Source organism: Temnothorax longispinosus, chromosome 7 (assembly GCF_030848805.1).
Source record: "Temnothorax longispinosus isolate EJ_2023e chromosome 7, Tlon_JGU_v1, whole genome shotgun sequence".
Lineage (NCBI taxonomy): Eukaryota > Metazoa > Arthropoda > Insecta > Hymenoptera > Formicidae > Temnothorax > Temnothorax longispinosus.
Genome location: NC_092364.1, coordinates 9,992,331 through 10,007,101, shown reverse-complemented (window position 1 = coordinate 10,007,101; position 14,771 = coordinate 9,992,331). Strand labels below are relative to the sequence as shown.

General features: G+C 42.3%; 4 protein-coding genes across 4 annotated transcripts; all 4 read right to left on the bottom strand.

The window, feature by feature from the left end:
- Window positions 1-437: 437 nt before the first annotated feature.
- Window positions 438-1,514, bottom strand: LOC139816922 (uncharacterized). Its single transcript, XM_071784750.1, has one exon. It carries the CDS (start codon window positions 1,512-1,514, stop codon window positions 438-440), a length of 1,077 nt encoding a protein of 358 aa, XP_071640851.1.
- Window positions 1,515-1,806: 292 nt separating this feature from the next.
- On the bottom strand, window positions 1,807-2,751 carry LOC139816921 (uncharacterized). The gene has a single exon (XM_071784748.1). The coding sequence runs from the start codon at window positions 2,749-2,751 to the stop codon at window positions 1,807-1,809; it is 945 nt and encodes a 314-aa protein (XP_071640849.1).
- A 688-nt stretch (window positions 2,752-3,439) lies between these two features.
- LOC139816920 (uncharacterized) lies at window positions 3,440-4,834 on the bottom strand. The gene is made up of 2 exons (XM_071784747.1): window positions 4,802-4,834; window positions 3,440-4,675 (listed from the first exon to the last, which is right to left on the bottom strand). Exons 1-2 carry the CDS (start codon window positions 4,832-4,834, stop codon window positions 3,440-3,442), a joined length of 1,269 nt encoding a protein of 422 aa, XP_071640848.1.
- A 9,051-nt stretch (window positions 4,835-13,885) lies between these two features.
- LOC139816919 (uncharacterized) lies at window positions 13,886-14,551 on the bottom strand. Its single transcript, XM_071784746.1, has one exon. The coding sequence runs from the start codon at window positions 14,549-14,551 to the stop codon at window positions 13,886-13,888; it is 666 nt and encodes a 221-aa protein (XP_071640847.1).
- Between the last annotated feature and the right edge of the window lie 220 nt (window positions 14,552-14,771).

Here is a 14,771-nt window from a genome sequence, read left to right as displayed (position 1 = left end):
CCTAACGCAATAAACGCAATGAATAAACCTAACGTCAATATAATCAATAGTTCAGTTTACCCTTGGCACAGTGAGATTATCTTCTATAGGCAAGGGGCTGATACGCTACGGGCTGATCTTTTAAACAAGCCTTGTGACGTTTTAATAGTTACTACACGTACAATACCGTCTTGCCCTGGGTGTATTTTGACCATCCTTCCTAATGGCCATTGAAGGGGGGTATATGATCTTCCTTCAGTAGAGCCAAAACTCCTTCATGTAGGTTAGAGTCTCCATCTATCCATTTAGCTCGACGCTGCAGCTCGAGCAAATATTCGCCATGCCAACGACGCTAGAAATCTTGTTTGACTTTCTGAATATGTTGCCAGCGACTTAAGTGATTGTCAGGTGTCTCTAGATAACACCTTTGTGCAGGCTGCACTAAATTAAGGATTACTTCAACTTCCACTAATAACGTGTAACATTCCTCGTAGGTCCAATGTAAGGCCCTTTGTTACTGCGTAAAAATGTCGTTTGGTGCTTTTTACGGCAGCTTCCCATAGTCCTCCAAAATTAGGAGCTCTCGGGGGAATGAAGTTCCAAACAATCTTTTGTCTTGCAAGCTGATCTTGAATCGCAGCTCCGTTATTCTTCACAAAATTGTACAACTCTTGCAGTTCTCTTGATGCTCCTACAAAATTGGTGCCGTTGTCCGAATATAGGCTGGAACAGATTCCTCTTCGATTGATGAAGCGTTGAAGGGCAGCTAAGAACGCCTCTGTAGTCATATCTGTGACTAGCTCAATATGTATTGCCTTTGTACTGAAGCAAATGAATAGAGCTATATAAGCATTTGAGGTATGTACTCTGCCTCGACGTCGGCTTTTCCTTATCATTATAGGGCCGGCATAGTCTACGCCGCTAATTGCAAATGGACGCAAATATCCCGTAATTCGTTCTTCGGGAAGGTCTCCCATCTTCACCTGTATGTTAGGTGGACGAAGCCGAAAACAATTTAAACACCAGCAAGTAACCTTCCGAGCCTCTCTTCGGCCGGATAGTACCCAATATCTTTGTCGTACGGTAGCCAGTAATTGTTCGGTGCCACAGTGGTGTAGCTTCTTATGCATCGCTCGAAAAATCAAACGGGTAACCTTATGCTTGGCAGGTAACACTATAGGGTGTCGAGTTTCTTCTGGAAGCTGAGCTTGGCGTAAGCGGCCTCCCACACGGATTAGTTTCTTCTCGTCCAAAAATGGGTCTAATGCTTTCAGTCTGCTGTCGCCCTTAAAAGAACGCTCATTCTTCAAACGCTGTGTTTCTTCTTGGAAAACTTCAAGTTGTATTACTCTGACGATGTTCAGCTCTGCTGCTTCCAATTCTTCGACCATGAAAAGTTTTACAATCTTTTTTTTCGACAACTGCTTATGAATCGGTAGCAATAAGCTATAATTCTTGTAAGCCTTTCTCAGGACGATACATCGGGTAGTATGGAAGATGCAGGCGTTACCACTAGGCTGGGAATTGACTTGCATTCTGGCAATTCGATTACTGAGTCTGGTTGCTTAGGCCAGGCTTCTCTTCTTGTGAGCCAGTTAGGCCCGTGCCACCATAAACTCTATTAAGTTTTAGCTCTTTGACGGTGGCCCCTTTTGAAAGAATGTCAGCCGGATTTTCCTCTGATGGAACATGATGCCACGAGTCTGATGATGTAAGTTGCTGAATCTCGGACACTCTGTTTGCTACGAAGGTCTTCAATGTACTAGGGCATTTCTTCAGCCATCCGAGCACAATCGTGGAGTCGCACCTCAAATCCATGTCAGTCACTCAATCTCCTAGAGCTTGACGAGCTGTCTGACTGAGCTTCGCTATCAAGCGTGCTGCACATAATTCTAACCTAGCGATGGTTAGTGCCTTTAGAGGCGCCACTCTGAATTTGGCACAAAGCAGGTTAGAGCAAAACTCTCCATTTTCTGATTGTGTTACGGCGTATAAACAGGCGCCGTATGCTTTCTCTGAGGCATCTCCGAATTCAAATATTGTTATTTTTCTAGACGAATTATTCTTGATACAACGTGGAATCCTCAACTCGTTCAGTTGAGTTAATGATAGACGATAAGCTTTCCACTTTGAGTAAAGGTCCTGAGGCAGACTCTCGTCCCATCCAATATTCAAGGACCATAACTGCTGCATAATAATCTTCGCCTTAATGATAATAGGTTCTAATTTGCCCAATAGATCATAAATTTGTGAAATCTCCGATAGAATTACGCGCTTAGTAATCTTTGTATTGTTCATGCTTTTAACACTGTACTGGAATGTATCTGTTTTCTGATCCCAAAGTATTCTTAAAGTCTTCATGGGTTCTTCCTTGTTGAGTATCAATAGATCATCCGCTTTGCTTTCGTGAGACAATTGTTGTAATATTCTCTCGTCGTTGGATCTCCATTTCCTCAATGGAAACTGGTCTCTTGCTAATAAAGTTGTTAATTGCTTTTGCAAATCTATGACAGTTTTTAGATCGTCGGATTCTGTTATTATGTCGTCCATATAACCATCGACGATTAGAACTAGAGCTGCTAACGGGAATTCAGAGCTCTCTTCGATTGATAATTCTTCTATACTTTCCATAGCCAAGAATGGAGCGGGACCGGTGCCATATGTAACTGTATTCAATAAATACATTAACAATAGAGCTGTCTCAGAATCTCGCCACACTATTATCTGCAGATAGCAATCTTCTTCGTTTACTTTTATCTGGCGGAACATCATTTTGATATCAGTGGTTATGACATGGATGTGTATCCGAAAACGTAACATAATGTGAAGTCGTTCTGCAAGTTGGGTCCAGCCAGAAGCATGTCGTTGAGAGATGCACCATTGTCTGTCTTTGCTGATGCATTAAACACGACTCTTAGCTTTGTAGATATGCTTCCAGGCTTGATTATTGGTTGATGTGGAATGAAATATAGTAACTTCTTGTTAGCAAGCTCCTCTTGTGATATCAGACTCATGTGTCCTTGCTTCTTGTAATCTTCCATGAATTTAATATACTCTTCTCAAAGCGCCGGTTCTCTTCTAAATCGTCGCTCTAAAGCGTAAAAGCTGCTGATGGCACGTTCCTTCGAGTTTTTTAGTGTAACGTTAGGGTTTTTGGGTAGACATACCTCAAACTTCCCATCCGAATCTCGTTTATATGTTTTCTTAAAATGATCTATACAATATTTTTCTTGTGCGTTGTATTAACGTCATGCATGAATCTCCTCTTGCGTCCAAAATTTCTCAAGGTGCTCACTTAAAGCTTGGTTGGTCACTACAAGTGAGGTTGAATTTGTACTCAGACGAGCATCTACAAGTTCGCCCCCTATTATCCATCCTAAGAGGGTTTTCTGCCAAGTCGGATGTCCTCGTCGTCCTTTGATCTGGCCTACACATAACAAATTCCAGAATAGGCTGGCACCTATTTAGCAAATCTATTTCTTAGCAAATCTATTTTTCCCGATTTATCGAAGTCAGGATCGGCGATTCTATTATCTTCCGGTAGCGTAATGAACCGTTTATTAATGTTAACCTGCGGTAATCTTGATGTTATTACCGGCAGAACCAAGCAATCTAAATCTGCTCGGAAACCGGAATGACAAGATTCTATACGTATCGTCGTGGAACTTTTAATATCTGTAACGTTTTGCATAACGCCATTGATAGTTCTCGATTCCTTCTTACAGGGAACTTGTAATCTTCTAACTAATTTACTTGTAACGAGATGTGATTGAGAGCCTGGATCTAATAGGGCTCGGCATGTTAGTCGCTTTCCATCAATATCTCTCACGTATATTTGAGCTGTCGCTAGGATAACGTATGATCTTGGCACGTTGCTTACTCTAGCTGTTAGGATCGACCGCCCATTTTTAGTGTTGTAATTCGCTGTATTCTTGACACAAGGCATGACGACTGGCTTGTTTTCATCCTCTGATTTTCTTGATTCGCTGCTATTTGCTTGATCCTTAGTCTCCGTAGACTCTACATGTAATAATGTGTTATGTGCTTTTGAGCACTTGCGACAATTCGTGGATTTGCAAATTTTCACGTAATGTCCCGTCTTCAGACAGTTGAGACACAAATGTTTTTCCTTCACTGCTGCCTGTCTATCCAATGCAGACATCTTCAATAAGTCCGAGCAATTATAGACTTGATGATTACCCTTGCATATGGGACATGACTGTGACGTCGAAGCTAGTGTGACTCGCTTGTCACTCTTCTTAGCAACATCCTTCTTTTGTGTTGTCTCGTGTTTACCTTGACCTTGACCGCTGTCCAACATTTCTAAAGTACGACACCTTTCATTAAGGAACTTTAAGAAATCTTCTGTCGTTGGCATATACTCTGGCGCTCTTTGACCTATGTCTTCTTCCCAGTCACGTTGCGAATAATAGTCTAATTTATTTCTAGCCAAAAATATTATGATTGCATCCCACTGTGCCACGGGCAATCCCAAGACTTCTAATGCCTTAGGATGGGTACGCAAATGTACTATAAACTGTTTCAACGACGTGTGCTTATTTTTAGTAATCTGCGGAAAGTCCAAAAGCTGCGCTAAGTGGCTGTTTATAATGAGCTTCTTATTATCGTAATGCTTTTTGAGCAGCTCCCATACCACTGTATAATTCTCCGCCGATGTCGTCAAGCTACTTATCACCTGCAAAGCTTCGTCTTTTAATACGCTCCTCAAATATTGAAATTTTTGTACCTCAGATCAGAGCTCGGCAAAACATGCACATTTCGACCGATTTTCAGTTGACTCCGCCTCCCGCTCTTCTCTTACCGCGACGTCCCGCGCGGTAATAGTTTTCCGCATCACCCATGGGGTACTATTATTGACGCGTTTTTTTTTTAAGTGGTATCCCCTGTAGGCTTAATCCACTGAAGACAGACAACCCTTTCATAAATTTAATTAATTGGAACTTTAATTAATGAAGAAGCAGAATTATATGTATATATATATATATATGAATCTTATATATATATGTAGGTCCAGAAGTATGTTCCGGGACTTTTATTTTTTACATCGGTATACTCCAGGACATTTGGCAGTTTCCAGGACTGTCCTGGAAAAAATTCATGTCCTACGGCACGTTTCGGGACAATTTTTTGAATCTGATTACATATATATTGCGTTATATTCCAGGACTGTACATTTCAAAAAACGTAAACAGTCCCGGAACATACCTCTAGACCTACATATATATATATATATATATATATATATATATATATATATATATGAATCTTATATGTATCCATACATAAGTGCATATATGATCCATATATGATCCATACATGATCTATTGTTCATATCTATTATAGTTATATTTAGAATTATATATGCCCATATATAATGATATATGGACCCATATATAATCTCTACTATTATATAAAGGGGAAAAGTTTGTAGTGTTGTTCGGGATAATCTTAGAAACTATTGGAGCGATTTTAAAAGTATTGTATATGAAGTAAGGGTAAAATTTCCCGGGGAGTGCTATAGGGTGTATAGTTTTTCGTTACCGATCTTTTGGAAACCGGATTTTCTAATTTCTTCAATTTTTCGGGAAATAATTGACAGAATTTCAAAGAATTATATATGAAACAGGGGTAGAATTTTCCGGGGAGTGATATGAAATGTATAATTTTTCGTTACCGATTTTTATTGAAACCGGTATTCGAAATTTTTCCAATTTTTCGGGAAATCATTGACCGAATCTTAAAGAGATATTTTCTTAAAGAGATATTACCTCGATATTTCACTTACCAATTACCGATTTTATTCCTTGGTTTTTTAATTAAAAAATCGAGGTTCTGTGTACATCGCGAGCGACTAATCTCAAAATTCCCGAAAAAACGCCTGGGTAAACCAAGGAATGATGTCGCTGATCGGTAAATGAAATATCGGAAAAGCGGAAATGACTCAATAGTGTGAAACTTGAGTAGAAAAAGACCGGTTACGACATGTTTAATCCACAAAAACATTTATGCGGTCCGATTTCAAATTAGAGGCAGTTATGATTCAAATTACGAATATCAATTTCATCCGAGTGTAATAATTGAGAAAATGGATGCAATATGTGATCATTGTCAAGTAAAAAAGTTTAAAACTTAAGCACCTAGAATGTGTTATTCATGCAGAAAAGTTAAACTACTGTCTTTAAATCAACCACCCGACACACTCCTTATGTTTGTCCACAATAAGGATATTGAAACACAAACGAAGTCGTTTCAAGAAAAACGACTCCCGGGCGAAGCCTGGGTAACCAGCTAGTTTTATATAAAACGCCAAATTTCATATATAATCACATATAATTATATATATTTATATATAATTATATATGATAATTATATAATTTTTTTTCCCGGGTTATCTTTTGCTCGGTATCATCACAATATAAGGTAAATAACGAATAAAAATTGCGCAAATTTAAATCCAATGCATCTGCGACTGAATCTGATATAATTGTACGATGCAATTTTTTATCAGTAAAAATTTGATTGCGTATAGTACAGACATTAAAACGTTGTATTTAAAATTAATGCAAAATTTGGCGTGCGCGCGCACACACACACACACACACACACACGTGCGCGCGCGCGCAAACGCACATGCAATTATATAACATACCTTTTTTGAAAACACACACACACAATTATGTGTTTTCTTTACATCAATTACTTCATTTCAATATTCTATAAAAGTACACTAAACAAAAAAAGAGCTATATTTAAGTAATAATTAAGGGAGACCGGGGCGAAGTCGTCACTATTTTTTCGGTGCCGATTTTTAACAACAAAACAAATAATTTCAGCAAAATGTGGCATACCGTTGTAAAAAGTGAACCCTTGGCTACAAAATTTATAAGGACATTTTTGGTTTACGTCGCTTTGTTCAACTGTAAAGTGAAAACGACAAAGGTGCAAAAATTGAAATATCAAAATTGCCGGGGCGGAGTCGTCACTCCATTCTCAGATTGAATTTTAAATGAAAATTCATAATTCCGATCATGAAAAATGATAGGATACATTTTATTAATTATTTTTTAATAGAACAATAGAAACATTAATTAAAAACACGACGGCGAAAAATAATTACAAGAAAAGCGCACACACTTATGTACCCTACGCTCGCACGAAATGCACTGTTTCTCGTCAGCTCTATTCTGTCATCTCTGAGCACACGCAGCACATATTATCCAAGTCCTCGCCGGAATCCGACAACTGCTACTTCTTTGACTTTGATTTTTGCCCAAAGCCTCCATGATATGGCTTGGTGACGACACAGATTTTAAGTTTGATCGCTCATGAAATATTAGAAATTAACAAAAATAAAAAAATTTTACTGGATTCGTGTTCAGCATGTATTATTTTACAGAATCATTTATCTCGAGATTCAGAAAGAAAATAATATTTAAAATATTTAAAATTTTCGACGCGCAAAAAATTTTCCTTTTGACTTCCGAAAACACGTTTGCCTTAATGAAAATCATAACATGGTATATAATCTCACTAAACTCCGTTGGTTACATGGGCACCATAAGTAGTACAATATTAATGGCGAGTGCAGTTCACACAACACACAGATTTGAAGATAATTGTAGTGACGACTTCGCCCCGGTAACGCCTCCGTCCTGGTCTCCCCTACTTTATCGAAGGAAATTAATTGCTCTAATACTTTTTTTTTGTTTCCGTGGGTAGAGGGGAAATGCCTCGCGCACGCCCGGCTCCGGCCACCGGGTTGTGTGGGGCTTGCACCCACTAAAACCCCTCTCCTCTAAACATAGCACGCTGGACAACAGTTACGATACGCGGAACTACACGAGGCATGACATCACGTACCACAACAGTCCTCACGCCGAGGAGACAGAAAGACGTAAACCAGACAAAGACCACACGAATAGGTTACCGCCAGAAATGCGCCTACCCCGGCAAAAGAGATCCCTAGTCGAATAAGACGGTGCAACCGACGCCTAAAGGTTCGTCGGCCACATTGACACCTCTCGAATTATTTCTGAAGGCGAAAGGAGCCGCACAGATGCAGTCGAGGCAGGAGAAGACGCAGAAGGGGGTAGGAGCTAAAACTAAAGCAGAGCTGAAACACCCAGACTCCCGCATGCACACATCCACTCCAAATCCCGATCATACCAAAAATAAACTCGACATCAGTGCCGAATCTGCGACCACAATTGCAGTAGACAGCAGCGAGTCTGACGAGGGAGATGATCAGCTGATCGAGCAGAGCCAGACGACTCCGGAGAAAGACGCCGAGCCAACCGACTCACAGACTTTGCCAGCATAGGTCGGTACCTGAAACACGCGTTAGTTTATAAGATGATGTCAGAATTGACAGATATATATATTTTATACTTAGAATATAAGTAAATCTTTCTTAAAAGAAATATATTAGCAAATGACATATAAGATTAGTCATATTTCGATAAATATTATTTTGTTCGTTTATTTTACGTAGATCGTATCATTTCAATCCATATTCATTTATAAAATGACGAGTAGAGTCATAGAATAGCGCGAGGCATATATAAAAGGTCTTATTCTGAGTTTTCAATAATTTCGTGATAATTTTAATTAACGGGCTAATTAACGTAATAATAACATAGAGTGATTACATTTTACATGTGAAACATGCCCTGATACAATAATTTCGATAAATAAGCCGTTTTCCAGTTTGACAACACGCGGCTGGAAACTTTAACCGGCAAGCAACACGCCGCCGGAAAACTTTAACTCAGTAGTTTATACGAACTTTGCCGATTATTATGCGCAGTAATTATTATTGTTTCAGTTAGTTTTGTTGGGGTCTATAGAGACTACCCATGCGATTTATTCAATTAATTTTGCTTTATTTCACTTTTGGCAACACGCCGCCAGCAACTTTAATTTGTTAGTTCAAATGAACTTTGTCAATGATCGTGCAAATGGATTGCGAATAGTTTCAATGATTTAATTGAAGTCTGCAAAGACTGCCCATGTGATGTATTTGTTTAAATACAACTTAATTCCATTTAGGCAACACGCCGCCAGAAACTTTAATTCAGCCGATCAGATCAACTTTGTTAGTTATCGTGCTAATTGAGTGCAACTAGTCTCAGTAACTTTGTAAGAGTCTAAATAGACTGCTCATATGATATTTCTGATAAATACATAGTAGTTGTATTTTGGCAACACGCCGCCAGAGACTTTAACTTAGTCGTTCAGATGAACTTTTTGATTATCAGTCAGAATAGTTTTTAATCAGTCTTAAAATGATTGTGGCGAATCTTAGAAGTCAGTTATATGATAAAAATTTTAAATTTCACATTATTTCTCAAACATGAAAATCAGTGGTGAAAATTGAGAGTAAGCCTTATGATGCTTAACTGACCATGGATATGAGTCTCAATGATTGCAAACACTGTTATTTTCAGGTGCTTTTCTCAATTTTCTTATTTTTTCAAAGTCAAGGTCATTTTCAGAATTGATGACATTTTTATATTTTTAACGATAGAATATATTGTTTTAAGACTGCATAGAGATACGCGTAGCGTAGAATCGTTATTTTCGTTTATTTTACCTGAAATTCCTGAAAAGGGAAATTTTGATTAATTTTATTATTTTAACGTCATTGATACGTTTATTATACTTACCGGGATACTTACCTGACGAATCCTGTTGATCCTGGAATGCCTGGATGAAACCTGTAAATAAAAAGAGAATTAATGATTACGCGATATTAGCTGCGATAATAATATTTCGTCGTAGTTTTTCGTTACGCGGACATCGGCATTAGCCTTTGATGTAATCCGACACCAAAGTTGTTTACTTCGCGAGAGATTTCCGAGAATTCTGTTCCAACGAGTCGACTGCATGATAAAGTGAGATGGTTAGAGAAGCGTTCTGACTGCTCATTGACCACAGGAGAGATGGTGGAAATGAACAGCCAGGAAGAGTATATAAAGGAGAGAATTTCCAGCTCGAAGTTCTTTCCCTAAAGATCGTGTAAGAGTAATGTTCTTTTCCAAAAGTTCTCTTCGCGAAGATATTCTCTGCCAGATTGATTTTAGCGTGTAAATTGAGATTTCGAAGCATTATCTTTTGCATAAAAGTAACGATCGGTGAATTGCTATAGGGAAAGATTAGTTCGCGCGATAGCGTACTTTTATACATCTTTGTACAACGCGAGCGATAGTTACGCGGCACATCGTGTCAGATATTCCGACTCGTATCGTGGGATAGACCCGGCAGTGGCATTGTCGTCAGCCTCATTTCAGTGTACTTTGTACCAAAGTTGAATATATTTTCTTATTGTTAACGCAATACAGAACCACACTTATTAAATATTCCTTTCCTAATTAACCGGATATATAGCATCTTACGCGACGCGAAAGCGGATCCAGAGGACGAGCCATCGACGTGAAGATAGCTATCTTGGAAGAAAGGAAGCGATTGAGCCCATTGTCGATACCTTTGATAGGCATATACGTTCTGTGTCAACGTTTAAAACACAGTGGCGACCGTTTTATTTCATTACAAGTAAGTTTATTCCAATTCGAGACCACAAGTTCGGTCACAACGGCACTAGTGCCGCCATTCGACCGCCTCAGAGGGCCCTCCTGATAATAGCCGCGGGCAGCCATATCATTGAGGGCTCTCTTCATTGGTTGCGAGACGCTCCACCAAAGAGAGCCCGCATCTCCAACACGAAAACGTACACGAACTACAGGACGTGTACGAACGAAATTTACAGAAACCCTCTATCCGGATAGAGGGTTCCACAACACATACAAGAACACGAGCCCTATCCTTGGGCCCATCAACGCCGTGGGTATTATACCCGTCCCCGATAGAAAGATCCAAGATCTCCAACTCTGGCCAAGGTAAAGCGCTTGGCGGGAGAAGAGTTGCGCCCCTCCCCAAGACCCCGCCCGAAGGCGGGGCCCTGGGAAAGGGCGTAAAAAACATAGAATCGAGGCGCACCGCTACAAGGACCCAGAAATCCCCAGGGGGACGACCAACCGCACCCCGCAGCCACAACGAGGCTCGTGACTCCCATTGCCTAGCAATGGGGTCAGAGCCCCGAAAGCACAGCGGTGAGCAGCGGACCCACGGCCGACCAACCCCCAGAGGACCCCGGACCCAACAGCAACGGGTACCCCGGAACAGATAACACCAGCAAACGGACAGAACAACTACGCCCGCAAGAAAACGCGGCGTCCCGGACAGTCCCAGGAAAGCGGCGACCGCCAACCGCCCCCGAGCCACCCTCCCCAAGGATCCAGGAGCGTCGCCGAAACGACGCGCCGGACCCCGAGACGGGAGCAGCCCGAAGATCGGCCGGCGCCCCCCCCCCCCAAGAGACGCCGAGACTGACCCGCGAGAACGCACGTCGCATAATAATATAATCAATCGCAGGTCACATAAGCAAAACGAATATTTTCAACGCAGAACGTGAACGCAGTTAAAGACAGTTCGAATACTATGGGGGGAGATCGTCTTCCCCAACCGCAGGATCTTGTTGTCTTCGCCTCTCATCCTCTTCTTTGCGCCGCAAAACTCTTTCAGCGAAGGCTGAAAAGGCGTTCCACGCCTCGCGAGATTCACACATCCTCTCAACAACGCTGACCAAAGACAAATCTTAGCCGATAACCGCCGTCAACTCCGCGCGCTCAAGGCTCCAGAAATTGCACACAGCAAGTGTGTGCTCGGAAGTATTCTCAGCAACATCGCAGTACCGACAGATCGGGGTAGCCTCCTTGCCGATCCTATGAAAGAAGGCCCCGAAACATCCATGGCCGGTCAAAAGCTGTGTAATCCGGAAGGTGAGGAATCCTGAACATCGGTCAAGCCATAGGTCTAAATTCGGCAAAATAGCGTTCCTCGTTTTTCTACCCGGCAAGTTGTCGTGTGCCAAGTGGACGGCCCACTCTCTCCTGAGAGCCAACCACTCTACCGCACGTTCCGCTGCCGGTGAATCCACTGTATATAGTCCGAGATCCTTAATTTCTTTAAGTCTATCATACACGCGCTTTAAATAAGCCGCATACAAATAAACTGGCGGAATCCTCGCCAAAAGAAAGGCCGCTTTATACGATACCGTCCTATAAGACATGACGGTGCGCTGAGCCATAAATCTAATTGCTCGCTGTAGTATTCTTTGCTTGTTGCCAGAGCTAGAGAGTTCGTCGGACCAGACTGGGGCCGCGTATAGTATAATAGACATTATGACACTGTAGTACAGCCTTCTTTTATTCTCAATAAGGCCCCTCAAATTTGGAAGAATGCCGCACAAGGCTCTGCCGACTTTAGTAGCCTTGTCGGCAATGAAATGGGTATTAAAAGCCCACCGATTATTGATATAGACCCCCAAATATTTCATGGAACTCCTTATGTTGATTTTAACACCTTTAAATTGAAAAAAGGAATTAGGTGGAGCACGGCCAAAGAACATTGCTTCCGACTTAGGCCAGGATACGCGAAAGCCGAGGAAACGGATGTTTTTTAAGATTCTCTCTAAGCATTCCATTATGAGAGCACATGCTTCCTCAAAATTATCCTCGACCACAACAAGCAGAGTGTCATCGGCATAGCATACAAGATGACATCCCTCGAAGAGCAGAGTCCTGAGCATATAATCATACGCCAAATTCCAGAGCAGGGGGCCCAACACAGAACCCTGTGGGACCCCCCTATTGACACGCCTATACCGGCGTTCATTGCGCGTTATAAATCTAACTCTCCTGCCAGAGAGGTAGGCATCAATCATCCTGCGGAGGTAGGCAGGGAAATTCTTGACACGGAGAGCTCTTCTTATTCCTGGCAGTTTTAAAGAATTAAACGCGTTTTCGATATCTAGAGAGAAGGCGAGGACGACTTTGCCGTTCTCTCTAGCTTCAGTAATGATGTTCTTGACAAATTGAAGCGCGTCAGTAGTTGACCGCATCCTCCGAAACTCGAATTGATTGTCAGAGAGGTCGGCAGAAGGATTCCTATCCATAAAATCAATGAGCCTGTCCGCTATGATCCTCTCAAATGTCTTCCCGATCTCGCTGAGAAGACAGATTGGCCGAGCCTTAGGGATCTCACCAAAAGGAGGTATTTCCCCTTTGGGGATCAAGACCAAATCAGAGGTCTTCCAACTAGGAGGGAAGGTACCATGCTTCATATAAATGTCAAAGCATTGAGCCAATCTTTGTTTTATGATTAATGGTAGCCTTTTCAATGCTGTGGCCTTAAAGCCATCAAGATCTGGAGCTGTGCTAGTGTTCTTTTTGGCATCTATGGCCCTGGCAACCTCCTCCACAGTAACAGGGGGCCTGTCTTCCCCGCAATCCCCCAGATCCATAGGTCTTAGTTCGTTGCCACGAGGAAACAAGTTGTCCAATAGCTGCCTCAAAATGTTTGGCTCCAAGGAAATGGTAAGTCCCGGCGTAGACCTTCTGAGTCGATTGAGGACAATCCTGTAGGGAAGGCCCCAGGGGTCGTCGTCCAGAGTCGCGATGAGTTCCCGCCAGGAGGCTGATTTTGCCTTACGAATTTCCAGCTTCAGTTCTCTATTCGCAAGGGCGAAGGCCGCTCTCTTATGTTCCGAGTGATCAGGCAGGTCTCTGCCCCAGTCCCTCATCCAGGTTCTTCTGGCCGCGACAGCCGCTCTCCTGAGTCTTGCAATATCCTGGTTCCACCAATGTGTTCGCGGTTTAGTATTCCGGTCGTGAACGCGCGGAACCGCGGCTTTACACGCATTCAAGATACACGTGTGGATCCATTTGTCTGGCTTAGTATTTACCATATACTCCTCGTCCGAAGGAGTGATCGCGCAGGACCATTCTATGGAGGCCTGATACATCTCCTTGTCCATATTCCGGAAGTTTCATCTTGGAGGCCGCTTAACAATGAGATCCTTAGATAAAGAATCAATTTTGAAGGTCACATAGACATGATCCGACAAGGACTCCAAATCGTCGCGAACAGACCAGTGGTGAATTCTTTTCATAAGGCTCGGAGAAGCCCAGGTAAGGTCTATGATCGAACTTCCTCGAGCAGAAACGAAAGTAGGTTTATTTCCGGTGTTAATGAGCCGAACGTCCGCCTGAGCGACCCAATCCTCTAGAAGATCGCCCTTAAAATTTTGCGATCTAGATCCCCAAAGAGTCGCATGCGCGTTAAAATCTCCACAGATTAATAAGTAGTGGTTGTTCAGAATGCTTGAGCATAAGATGGTAAGCTCGTCAAGAAAGTCGGAATATCCGTTATAATCTGTATTGGGGGATATGTAACAGGAGGCGATGCATATGTTACCGTATTTAATGATAACGGAAGAACGGCCCTTAGTGAGCAAAACCGCAGGATGCCGTGCGATACGACTGATATATAATGTGGCTAATCCGTTCCCGCTGTAAAACCATTGCTGGGAGCTGGGTGTGCGAGTAGGCTCAGATACTACGCACACGGCAGCCCCCAGCTCCTCAGCATGATGAAGAAGCAGGTCCTGAGCCCCTCTGCTCTTGTTCAGATTCACCTGGATAATAGTCGTCATTGCGCTTGCTTATTACTAACGCCAGCACGTGGCCTCGAAATGTTGCTTCTCTCGAAGCAGGCAGGGGAGGACCCCAGTCGATGAGCTGCCTGCCAGCCTCCTCACAAACAACACAGCGTGGAGCTGATTCGCATTTACCGATTTGATGGCCCTGTACGCCACACCTGAAGCAAAACCCGGTACGGTCTTCCGGGAAGCTACAGGTATTCTTTACATGCCC

Excerpts from the sequence above, each read along its gene's own strand:
- LOC139816922 (XM_071784750.1), bottom strand. The coding sequence starts at position 1,514 with ATGCAAGTCAATTCCCAGCCTAGTGGTAACGCCTGCATCTTCCATACT.
- LOC139816921 (XM_071784748.1), bottom strand. The coding sequence starts at position 2,751 with ATGATGTTCCGCCAGATAAAAGTAAACGAAGAAGATTGCTATCTGCAG.
- LOC139816920 (XM_071784747.1), bottom strand. The coding sequence starts at position 4,834 with ATGCGGAAAACTATTACCGCGCGGGACGTCGCG. Across the intron at positions 4,676-4,801 it reads TTACCGCGCGGGACGTCGCG|GTGATAAGTAGCTTGACGAC; the intron begins GTAAGAGAAGAG and ends GAAGCTTTGCAG.
- LOC139816919 (XM_071784746.1), bottom strand. The coding sequence starts at position 14,551 with ATGACGACTATTATCCAGGTGAATCTGAACAAGAGCAGAGGGGCTCAG.